Source organism: Macaca nemestrina, chromosome 18, assembly GCF_043159975.1.
Source record: "Macaca nemestrina isolate mMacNem1 chromosome 18, mMacNem.hap1, whole genome shotgun sequence".
Classification (NCBI taxonomy): Eukaryota; Metazoa; Chordata; class Mammalia; order Primates; family Cercopithecidae; genus Macaca; species Macaca nemestrina.
In genome coordinates, this window is record NC_092142.1 from 15,777,916 (window position 1) to 15,790,486 (window position 12,571).

Below are 12,571 nucleotides of genomic sequence, written 5' to 3' on the forward strand. Positions count from 1 at the left end.
CTCCTAGGGGATCAAATTCTGTCCTCAGAATCTGTGACTATGTTTGCTTGAGATGAGGAGACTGTCTTGGATAATCTAGGTGGGGCTAATATAGCCACAAGGGTCCTGGGCCTTGTAAGAGGGAGGTAGGGGGACCAGAAAAAGAGATTTGAAGATACTGTGCTGCAGGATTTAAAGATGGAAGAAGGGACCATGAGCCAAGGAATGTAGGTGACCCCTAGAAGCCAGAAAACTAGGAAACCAGGTCAGCAGGTTGTTTTAGCATTTATATCCACATATCTAGGTAGCATTATATCTCTAGATCCAGACTACTCATTGTTAAACATCAAATGTTTACTTCTGACCATGGAAGACGAGAATTCAGTCCCCATCTAATCCTCTTCCCTTTCCCCACAGCCAATTCCATCACAGGTAGTTATTCTGGTTAGATAAATACTCCAAACTTGCACAGCTGGGCTCCTTAGTCCAATGTGATTACTTCTCCTTCCACCCCAACTTTTGGTTTTTCCTGGAGTTTATAATTGCCTTTGTTTTATTGTTTCCAGGTTTTCTAGCTATATCAATTCCAAACTTATGAATTGTTTCAATCTTCTCTTGATACAGTTCATTGCCATCCTACCATCCATCACCATCTGCAATTCTTATTACTAGTTTTTAACTGACCTTCCAGATAATTTTATGCAATAGGAAACATATGCATGTCCACGCATTCCTGCTCTTTTTAAAGACGCACACGGTTACATTATGCATATGCTGGTTTGCCCTTGTGTTTTCCCGTCATCGGTATATCTACAAAGAGCATTCTCTCTAAGCATAAATAGATCAGCCTCACTCTTTGCAGTGGCTACCTGGAAATGCTGTATTTTATTTAAATAACTCCTGTTAATTATAGCTTTAGTTGCTTCCAAATCTTAAAAAATATATATATGAATATAAATATATTAAATATAATACATATTAGATATTAAATATATATATACACAGTCTATCCTCATTATTTACATATTCCATATTTGCAAATTCACCCGCCTGCTGAAAGTTATTTGTAACCCCAAAATCAATATTCATGGCACTTTTGTGGTCATTTGTGAACATGTGCAGAGCATGGAAAATTCGACTCCACCAATGCGCACGTTCCCAGCTCAGGTTGAACAGGGGAATGCTCTACCTTCTAGTTTCAACTCTCATACTGTAAACAACTGTCCTTTTTGTAGCATATTTAGTGCCACCTCTTTTTGTATTTTTGTGGCTTTTTGTTAGTTATTTTGCAGTTTAAAATGTCCCTTCAGATATGCTCCCTTTGGCAGCACACATACTAAAACGTCCCCAGCATAGTGCTCAAGTGTTGGCTCATGTTTCCAAGCACAATAAGGTTGTGATATCCATTATGTAAGAAATACACATCAGATAAACTTCATCCAGGCATCAGCCACAGAGCTGCTGGCTGTGAGTTCAACGTCAGTGAATCAACAATATATATTAATATGTTACTTGCATATAAATACAATAGTGAAAATTCTCTGAATGATTTTAAAATTGAGTTACTATCTTCTGCCTATGTACCTAAGTCTTCAAAGAAACGGTTACACCAATCACCAAATATGGCTCTGATGTGTTTGTGGCTTGATAATTGTGAAATATTAAAGTGATAGTTTAACATCTTCCTTATTCATACAGATGGCTGTTATGCAACTAGATTAGATTCTGCATATAATATGTTTAGTTCAAGTCCTGGCACACAGTACATGTTCAATAAATGCTAGTTTTTTGGAAGGAGGAGACGTATGGAACCAAATGATACCAGGTATCATTAAGAGTTTAAGTTTGCCTGCCTCCGCAGAAGAACACATATCACAAATGTTTAATGAGTATCTACACTGTGCCAGGCATAAAGAGAGGCACTTGGAACCATGAAGAAATCAAAGATCTCATGGATCTTTTCTTTCATAGGTTGGATCTCAACTCTGGGGAAAAAAAAAAAAACAAACAACAAAAAAAAAACAGAATATAAAGCAGTTCCACTTACGTGCATAGAATGGACTGGTCCTCCCGATCTGCAAACAGAAAGAAAAAAGAGCCATGAATTAAAATGAGCTCTGAGCTAAGGGTCTGGACTTGGCTCCTCCTAGGGCCATTCTAAAGTTCCTCCATGCCGGCCCCACTGGAAGTGACAACAGGTCAGCTGGGCTCATTGCCCAGGCCACAGGGGCCAAGACCAAAGCCAAAAGGGCAGCCCCAAAGTCCAAGAGGCAGCCCCAGAAAGATGCTGGAGCCTGACTGATCCAGGAGTCATTAGCATCCAGCCACATCAGTTCTGGAGGTGTCGCTGGAGGCCCACCCCACCCAGATTAGGATAGGAACCAAACACAGATGTTAGATCTATACAGATTGGAATTCCACTTAGCCACTTCTCTGCTCTGTGGCCTTGGGCAAGTATTCTTAAACTCCATGCCTCAGTTCCTTCATCTGTAATATAGTATTGTGCACATTTGTGGTTTTTTGTAAATCCAGCATCCATTTCCTCTTCTTCCAGAAGCATCTTGTGGTCCTTGAGGTTTCCCCCATCACCCCTGCCATCATGTACAGTCTTAGTGGGACTGCCTCATAAGTACCTTCAACAAAGAGGTAAGAACGTGTTCCAAGCTGCATTGGTCGGACTCTCTGGCCTAAAGCTCCAAGCTCAGTCAATGACAGGGAAGCACAGCAGGTGGACAGAGCCCTGAGGCAGACTTTCTTTCTGCCCCTGGACCCAAGCAGCCCCAGTTTCTGTCATTTACCTAGCCTGATTCCCAGTATTCCCGCTGCATCTGTGAGCTCCTCCATACCCCCCTACAAATCCTTTTCCTCTACTAGATGACAGAGTCAGTCTCCGTTATTTACTACCAGAGAAACCCAAAAGATACAGAGGTCATCAAAGAACTAAACATGATTAAGCAGACATTACCCATTACCTTCTACTCTTAAAGAGGCCTCTGACGTGGAGCCAGGCTCTGAAGACCCATTTCCTTCCCAAAGAGAGATCTGAGAACAGTTACCAACACTTTCAATAGTCACCTAATGATGTAGAAATCCCAGCATCATATCTGCTGATAGACAATGCCACAGTGGCAAGCATTTCTTAAATCCACTCCCTGGCTTCAGTCCTACTAGTTCAGTGCTCAGCTCTCACAAGCTTCATTTCAAGTCTCCTAGGCTTGGTTTAACATTGTATCTCTAGTACTGGCAGAGAGATAGTAGGTGCTGAACTATACTTGTTAGATAGGTGGGTGGGTGGATGGATGGATGGATGGATGGGAAGATGAGTAGATGGAAGGAAGGAAGAAAGGAAGGAAGGGTAGATGGGTGAATTGAAGGGTGGGTAGATGGATGGGTGGGTGGATGGATGAATAGACAGATGGATGGGAGGGTGGATAGGTAGGTGGATAGGCAGATAAGTAAGTGAGTAGATGGGTGGGTGGATGGGCAGAAGGGTGGGAAGACGGATGGATGGATGGATGGATGGATGGATGGATGGATGGATAGATGAGTAGATGGGTGGGAGGATGGAAGGACAGGTGGATGGGTAAGTGAATGGAAGGAAGGACGGAAGGAAAGAAGGAAGGAAGACAGGATGGGTGGATGGAAGAATGGATGGATAGGTAAATGGATGGGAGGATAAATGGATGGGTGGTTGGGTGAATAGGTAGATAGGTGGCTAGATGGAAGGATGGATAGATGGATAGGTAGAGAGACAGGAAGACAAATGGATGAGTGGGTGGGTGGGTAGGTGGACGAATGGATGGAAAGAAGGAAGGAAGGATGGATGGATAGATGGATAGATAGGCAGGAAGAAAGAAAGAAGAAAGGAGGGAAACGTGGGTAGATGGGTAGGTGGGTGGGTGTATGACTGGGTGGATGGAGGAGGGAAGAATGAGTGGGTGGATGACAGAGTGGATGGCTGGGTGAATGGGAGGGAGGACAGACTGGATAGGTGGGCAAATGAGAGGGATGGATAGATGGATGGTTGGATGGGAATATGAATGGGAGGATGGATGGGACTGAAGAAGGCAAAGTGAAAGAGGTAACTCTTTCTTCCATCTATAATCTGAAGAGAGAACTGACGGGAGGTGGGCATGTTCCTCGGATCCTATACCCAACTCCAATCAGTTCTCTCTCTCTTCCCTCAGATTATAGATGGATGTTTAGGTGGCCTGGTTGAACGAAATCCTCAAGACAAAAGGCCTAAAGACTAGTCAACTCTGGAAGTTTCAATTCTGGTGTATTTATGTAATGGCGCATTTAAAATTAGGCAGGCTGGGTACAGTGGTAATGCCTGTAATCCCAGCACTTTGGGAAGGCAAGGAGGGTGGATCACTTGAGTTCAGCAGTTCCAGACCAGCCTGGCTAACATGGTGAAACCCCATCTCCACTAAAAATACAAAAATTAGCTGGGTGTGATGGCACACGCTTGTAATCCCAGCTACTCAGGAGGCTGAGGCAGGAAAATTGCTTGAACTCGGGAGGCAGAGGTTGCAGTGAGCAGAGATCGTGCCACTGCACAGCAGGCTGGGCAACAGAGCAAGACTCTGTCTCAAAAAAATACATGAATAAAATAGGCAGCCATTGAAAAGAAGCAGGCAGAGCTTTATGGATGGACACAGAAAAATCTCCAAAATATATTAAGTTAAACAAAGATGAGGTAGCATAGTGTTATACCTTTTGTGTTTTAAAAAGAGAGATATATAGGTAGGATGCAGTGGTTCATGCCTGTAATCTCAACACTTTGGGAGGCTGAGATGGGAGGATCACTTGAGGCCAGGAGTTCCAGACCAGCCTGGACAACATAGCAAGACCCAGTCTCTAAAAAAAAAAAAATTATTTTTTAAAATTAGCTAAGTGTGAGGGACATACCCCTTGTCCCAGCTCCTTGGGAGGCTGAGACAGTAGGATCCCTTGAGCCAAGGAGTTCAAGGTTGCAGTGAGCTGTGATTACACCATGGCACTCCAGCCTGGGCAGTGGAGTGAGACCCTATGTCTAAAAACAGGCCTGGGACGGGCGCAGTGGCTCACGCCTGTAATCCCAGCACTTTGGGAGGCTGAGGTGGGTGGATCACCTGAGGTCAGGAGTTCGAGACCAGCCTGGGCAACATGGTGAAACCCATCTCTACTAAAAATACAAAAAATTAGCCACTCATGGTGGCAGGCACCTGTAATCCCAGCTACTCAGGAGGCTGAGGCAGGAGAATCGCTCGAATCCGGGAGGCAGAGGTTGCAGTGGGCTGAGATTGTGCCACTGCACTCCAGCCTGGGCAACAGAGCAAGACTTCAACTCAAAGAAAAAAAAAAAAAACAGGAAAAAAAAACAATCAAACTTTAATCTCCCCACTATACTCTGGAGACAGACAGATAGCCGTGCCTTTAGCTTCCACCCGGGGGGAGAAATTCACTTGAGGACAGAGCAAAATGGGAAACCAGTTTAAATTTTTTTTTTTTTTTTTTTTCCCCCCTGAGATGGAGCCTCACTCTGTAACCCAGGCTGGAGTGCAGTGGCTTGATCTTGGCTCACTGCAACCTCTGTCTCCTGGGTTCAAGCAATTCTCCCACCTCAGAGCCCCCGAGTAGCTGGGATTACAGGCGCGTGCCACCACACCCGGCTAATTTTTATATTTTTTGCAGAGACGGGGTTTTACCATGTTGGCCAGGCTGGTCTTGAACTCCTGACCTCAGGTGATCTACACACCTCAGTCTCCCAAAGTACTAAAAAATGATTTTTTAAAAGAGGGTGAAAGATAGAAGAACCAGGTTCCCTGTGATTAGAATCCAGGCAGAGAGAACCTCCTGGGACCGGCGCAGACAACCTCCACTATCTTAAGGAGAGATTTTGAGATGGACAGTCAGATGGGCTATGTTGATCCACTACTTCAGGGACAGAGGCAGGCTTTCCTAGCAGTCTTGTGAATCCTAGGCCCAGAGCAGGAGAGATTTATAGGCTCAGATGCTCACAGGCCCCCCAGGAGAGGGAGCAGGCTCCAGGGAAGGCCTGGGAGCTGCTAGCGCGGCTCCGAGCTGGGGACTGCTGGGAGACCTCTGGCCCGACGTTCCCATCGGAAACACACCACTTCCAGGCGTGGGAAGCTTGCAGGGTGCTGGTGACGAGCAGAAGGACTCCATGTGGGTGCTGTCTGCCAACCCACGTGGAGCACAGGGAACTCTAAGATCCTGGAACTTTTTATCTGATTCCTTCCCCAAGCCTGAGCTTGTGTTGGACTCAAAAACAGTGTTCTCCATACAAAGCAGTTTTACCCCTTCCTTGCTTTGCACAGGCGATTTCTTCTGCCCAGTGCACCCACCACCACTTCTCCTCTGGCCTAATCATTCTCTGTTTTTTTTTTTTTCCATGGAGGTAAAATTTACACTACATAAAATGAACCATTTTAAAGTGAAGAATTCGAGCCAAGCGCAGTGGCTTATGCCTGTAAACCCAGCATTTTGGGAGACTGAGGCAACTGGATCTCCTAAAGTCAGGAGTTTGAGACCAACATGGCAAAACCTCGTCTCTACCCAAAAATACAAAAATTAGCTGGGTGCTGTGGTGCACACCTGTAATCCCAGCTACTTAGAAGGCTGAGGCAGGAGAGTCGTGTGCACCGGGGAGGTGGAGGTTGCAGTGGGCTGAGATCGTGCCACTGTACTCCAGCCTGGGTGACAGAGGGAGACCCTGTCTCAAAAAATAGTAATAAAAATAAAAAAATAAATACAGTGCATAATTCAGGGGCATTTAGTACATTCACAGTGTTACATAACTACCACCTCTATCTAGTTCTAAAATATTCTGTCACTCCAAAATGAAACCCTGTACTCATTAAGCAGTCACTCCGCCATAAGCCCTGGGACCACAAATTTGCTTTCTGTCTCTGTGGACTTACCTATTCTAGATATTTCTGCATAAATGGAATTGTACCATGTGTGGCCTTTTGTGTCTGGCTTCCTTCACTTAGCATGTGGCTGAAGTTCATCCATGTTGTAGCAGGTCCCAGACTTTATGCCTATTTGTGGCTGAGTCATATCACGTTGTATGGATAGATCATATTTTGTTTATCAACAGTTGATGGACGTTTGGCTTATTTCCACCTTTTGGCTATTCTGCACCGTGCTGCTATGAACATTCTTGTACAAGTTTTAGTTTGAGTACCTTTTCAATTCTTTGGGTATATATACCCTAATCTGTATTTGAAACATCATCTTGGGAGTCAACTCTTTCACAATACCTTCTCTAACTATGCACTTTTCTAGAGCTGAGTTGGGGACCTTTCCACTTGACCTCCTACCTGCAGGATGGCCATGGACAGTGGTGCATGTTGTACACTGCATAACTCTATGGAGAAACTATTTGCATTGGTCATTGTAGATGTGTGTGTTTATTGTAATAATCTTTCAGCAGATGGAGGAAAAGTGCTTTAAGAAAATGGTACCTTTCTCTAATTCTATAAACATGAGTGTCATATGGCCTAGTGGCTCCTACGGTGCACAGGTTCTCTCCATTTTAGTAATTATCATCATTGTGATCCTTACTTAACAAATGTGTTAAAACATTTTGGCAGAAGAAGGTACAGATGACATGGAATGATAATAGGCCATCTATCCATGGTATGGTATTCAGAGTTCTTCTTGTTTTTCTTGTCCATATTGGTAAAAATTATGGACTTTACATTATTCATAATATCCAAAAAGTAGAAACAACCAAATGTCCATCGGTGGGTAAATGGTTAAACAAAACGTGGTCTACCCAGACAATGGGATAGTATTCAGCCATGAAAAGAAAGGATGTTATAGCTGGGCGCCATGGCTCATGCCTGAAATTCCAGCACTTTGGGAAGCTGAGGGAGGTGGATTGCTTGAGCCCAGGAGTCCGAAACCAGCCTGGGCAACATGGTGAAACCCTGTCTCTACAAAAACAATGCAAACATTAGCCGGGCATAGTGGCACATCCCTGTGGTCCCAGCTACTCAAGAGGCTGAGGTGGGACAATGGCTTGAGCCCAGGAGGTGGAGGTTGTAGTAAGCTAAGATTGTGCCATTGTACTCCAGCCAGGGTGATAGAGACAGACCCTATCTTAAAAATATATAAATGGTACAAAACCATGATACGACATGGATGAACCTTGACGACATTATGCTAAGTGAAAGAAGCTAGCTGGCTGGGTGCAGTGGCTCACACCTATAATCCTAGCACTTTGGGAGGCTGAGGTGGGCAGATCACGAGGTCAGGAGTTCAAGACCAGCCTGGCCAAGATAGTGAAACCCCGTCTCTACTAAAAATACAAAAATTAGCCAGGTGTGGTGGCACGTGCCTATAGTCCCAGCTACTCAGGAGGCTGAGGCAGGAGACTCACTTGAACCTGGGAGGCAGAGGTTGTGGTGAGCCGAGACCGTACCACTGCACTCCAGCCTGGGTGACAGAGTAAGACTCTGTCTCAAACAAAAAAGAAGCCAGCCACAAAAGGTCACATATGATTCCATTTATATGAAATGTCCAGGATAGGCAAATCCATAGAGACAGAAAGTAGATTTGTGAATTCGTGGCTGCCAGAGCTGCGGGTAGGAATATGGAGTGACAAAAATATGTGCATAAGATTTCTTTGGGGGATGATAGAAATATAAAATTATATTGCAGTGATGGCTGCATAACCGTGTAAATTACTAGTGAATTTAGACAGTTATGCAGACATCACTGCAATATAACTTAGGTGTGAATTGCATCCTTAAAATGAATTTATTTAAATTATACCACATAAAGCTTTTTTAAAAATGATGTTCATTTTATACCGACTCTGGGTGGTTATAAATCTGACTTCTTCCACTTCACACGGGTCTATTAGGTTTCCAACAATTACAAAATTGTTTGTTTTTAATGCTTTTCCCATGAACCAATGAGCTTCTTCCTGAAGGTCAAGGGCTGTGCCTGATCCCGGGTACAAGGAACAATGCCTGACACACAGTAGGTGCTCAGGAAATGCTTATTAATTTGAATTGCTCTCTGGCTCAGAGAGGCAACCGAGGTAGAAGCAATAGAAAATGTATATTCACGTGTTCACATATTCACTCAACAAACGAGTCCTGAGCCAGGTACTGAAAGCATAAAAGTCAATAAGATCTACCTTTTTTTTTTCTTTTCTTTTTTAAGAGATGAGGTCTCACTCTGATGTGCAGGCTGCAGTGCAGTAGCACGATCACAGCTCACTGCAGCCTCGACCTCCTGGGCTCACATGATCCTCCCATCTCAGCCTCCTGAGCAGCTGGGACTACAGGTACATGCCACCATGCCTGGCTAATTTAAAAAAATTTTTTTTGTAGAGACAGGGCCTTACTATATTACCCAGGCTGGTCTCAAACTCCTGGCGGCCTCAAGTAATCCTCCCGCCTCGGCCTCCCAAGTAACCGAAACTATAGGCTCAAGTCAACGCACCTGGCTTCATGGCTTAGATGCCAAGTTTTTTTTTTTTTACACCACCTGAGCAGGACAGGAAGCCTTCACGGCAGAGGTGACTACTGAGCAGCATTAAGAAAAATGTGAAAGAATCTCCTGGGGAGAGGTTGAGGCAGAGCATCCCAAGAAGAGGGCCTGGGACAGGAGCTCTGAAGTGGGCAGAGACAGAGTACCGAGTCTTCGTGGAAGCTGGGAAGGCTGGAGCTGGGGGTGGCCGGCCATCATCAGGACCTGCCTGGGGCTGAGCTTCCCACCAGCCCAGATCCCTGGGGCTCATGTCACCTCACACCCCATCCTTAAACATGCCTCTCTCCCCTCCTCCTCCCCAGACTCCCTGCCCAACCTTGGATGTGCAAGCTTCCAGGCACGTTTTCTGAGAAGATAAAGGGCTTCAGCGGTTCCTCCCCCGCTGCGGGCCTGAGGACTCCCAGGAGGTACCCAGCTCCCCACAGACCAGCTATTTCGGCCCAAGCCCAAACACAAGCTGGTGGATTCTGGCTGGGGAGCCAGAGCACTGCAGGCTGACCATAAAAGGAGAAAACCCAGAGGGAACTGAGCACAGACCCAGGCTCCCAGTATCTGCCCTTCTTGCTGGTGCCAGGCTGCTGGGGGATCCAGAGAGAGGTAATGAAAACCCATCTCTGCAGGGCCATCAACACCCCTGGGCTAGTGAAGAAGAAAGGTCTCAGCCTCCATTGTCTGCAGTAAAGTGGCTCTCTACCTAATGCCCTGCAGGGAAGCAGATGCCAGAGGTTCCGGATCTTCTGTGATGTGACTGTGAACGTGGCCACCACACGGCCCTTGACAGTGGGTGCCCGGCAGATGACTGCTAATGCCTGTTGAACTTGTCCTGTCCATGCACTGTGTCCCCAACACACTCCCCAAATTACCCTTATAACAACTGGAATAGGCAGTCATCATCCTCTCAGGACAAGTGAGGAAACTGAGGCACAAAGTAATAGCCCGGGCAGAGCTGGGAGTGGAACCCAACTCTGGAGCCATGCCCTAAGCCACTCTGTAAGTGAGGGCCCTTCTCTTTCTCCAGCCTTCATCTCCCCACGCTGCTCTCCTGGCAGAGTTGGTTAGGATGAGATGCTGAGTAAGAAGAGTTAGTTTGGGAGCCTGTGCTGCAACCCAACAGGTATTTTCCAAACCTACAGGAAGCCCTGGTATTTTAAAAGCAGAACTGGGCTGGGTATGGGAGCTCATGCCTGTCATCCCAGTGCTTTGGGAGGCTGAGGCAGGAGGATTGCTTGAGGCCAGGAGTTTGAGACTCGAAGTGAGACCCCTATCTCTATGAAAAAAAATGTTTTAATTAGCTGGGCACAGAGGTGTGCACCTGTAGTCCCAGCTATTTGGAAGGCTGAGGCAGGAAAATTGCTTGAGCCTAGGAGTTCGAGGTTACAGGGAGCTATTATTGTGCCACTGGACTCTAGCTTGGGTGACACAGTGAAACTCTGTCTCTAAAAAAAATAATAAAAACATGAAAGCAGAACTGGCCAGTGAAGGGCTGTAGGAGACAGGAAAACCAATGTTCTCCCCCTCTTGGGCCTCCACTCCTACCTCCTACATTCTCCCCTTTCTCTCTGTTCCAGCCCCAGCAGCCTCATAGAACCTATATCAAGTTCCCTAGTCAAACCTACACGTCACCTTCCAAGGAGTCCTCCCCTGTCCTCCCAAGGCTCCTAGGGCTACAGTTCCCCACTCCCTGGACCTCCTCTTCTTAGCAGCTACTTGTGGGATGATTCAATTCATATTAACACATACACACAGGTGGCTATGTCTAGGGCAACATCTAACAATCAATACTGTTAGAATGACCGGGCATGGTGGGTTACATCTGTAATTCCAGCACTTTGGGAGGCCGAGGTGGGAGGATTGCTTGAGGCCAGGAGTTCGAGACCAGCCTGGGTAACATAATGAGACCCCGTCTCTACAAAAAGTTAAAAAATTAGCCAGGCATGATGATCTGCACCTGTGGCCCCAGCTATTTGGGAGGCTGAGAGGGGAGGATCACTTGAGCCTAGGAGTTGGAGGCTGGAGTGAGCTATGAGTGCACCACTGCACTCCAACCTGGGCAACAGGGCAAGGCCTTGTCTCACAAAAAAATACTGTTGGATAAAGAAGGGAATAGGGAGCCAGACTCCCCAGAGGCTGGGAGGACACTGAGCGGGGAGGTGCCTGACAAATGCAATTTAACAAGGAAGGTGCTGGCCAGGCACTGTGGGTCATGCCTGTAATCCCAGCACTTTGGGAGGCCGAGGTGGGTGGATTGCTTGAGCTCAGGAGTTCAAGTCCAGCCTGAACAACATAGTAAAACCTCATGTCTACAAAAAATACAAAATTTAGCCAGTTGTGGTGGTGCATGCCTGTACGCAGCTACTCTGGAGGCTGAGGTGGGAGGATCACCTGAGCCTGGAGAGGCTGAGGCTGAGTGAGCCGAGATCACACCACTACACTCCAGCCTGGGCAACAGAGTGAGACCCTGTCTTTAAAAAAAAAAAAAAAAGTGAACTTTTCATAAGTCAGAGCACCAAACAGCTACTCCTAGCATCTCTGTAAAGACTGAGCCAGACAGACAGAGCCACTGTCCCCCCCTCATTCCTCATTCCCAACCAGGTCAGACAGAGAGCTGACAGTCACTGCAAAATCCACAAGAGACAGAGAAGCATTTGGCTGTACCCCTTCCTGGAGATGTGTCTGCAGCAGCACTGCCTCTGCAGCGAAACAGCTGGGAACTACTTCTTGGCTCCACCCTATCACCTCTGCCCCCAGGGCCCATTTCCTCACCAGGAAAATCGATAAACATCCAGACCTTTCAAGGGCATGAAGATGATTGAAAGAGATTGGATTCAGAAAGAGCTTAAAATTACCCACAGCACATTTAAGAGCTTAGTAATTGCCATTAATCTCATCCTTATCATCATCATAATATAAAATAGTGATCTAAGGAAGAGGTTATAGACAGCAGTAATTCTGAATCAGCAGGACAGGATATTCAACCCCTTTCTGATTACGAGGTGATATGGTCTGAATGTCCATGTCTCCCCCAAATTCATGTTCTGGAATCCTCACCCCCATGAATTTGGAGGTGGGGCCTTTGGGA

The 12,571-nt window shown here is 46.1% G+C and overlaps 1 protein-coding gene across 6 annotated transcripts in view; it reads right to left on the reverse strand.

The window, feature by feature from the left end:
* The window catches only part of LOC105467913 (myosin heavy chain 11), a 152,802-nt gene that overhangs the window by 94,618 nt on the left and 45,613 nt on the right, over positions 1 to 12,571 (reverse strand). For all 6 annotated transcript variants that reach the window (XM_071084164.1, XM_071084165.1, XM_071084163.1 and 3 more), the window contains exon 4: positions 2,027 to 2,054. In XM_071084164.1, coding sequence (XP_070940265.1) covers positions 2,027 to 2,054 — 28 coding nt within the window. The remainder of the gene's footprint in view (positions 1 to 2,026; positions 2,055 to 12,571) is intronic.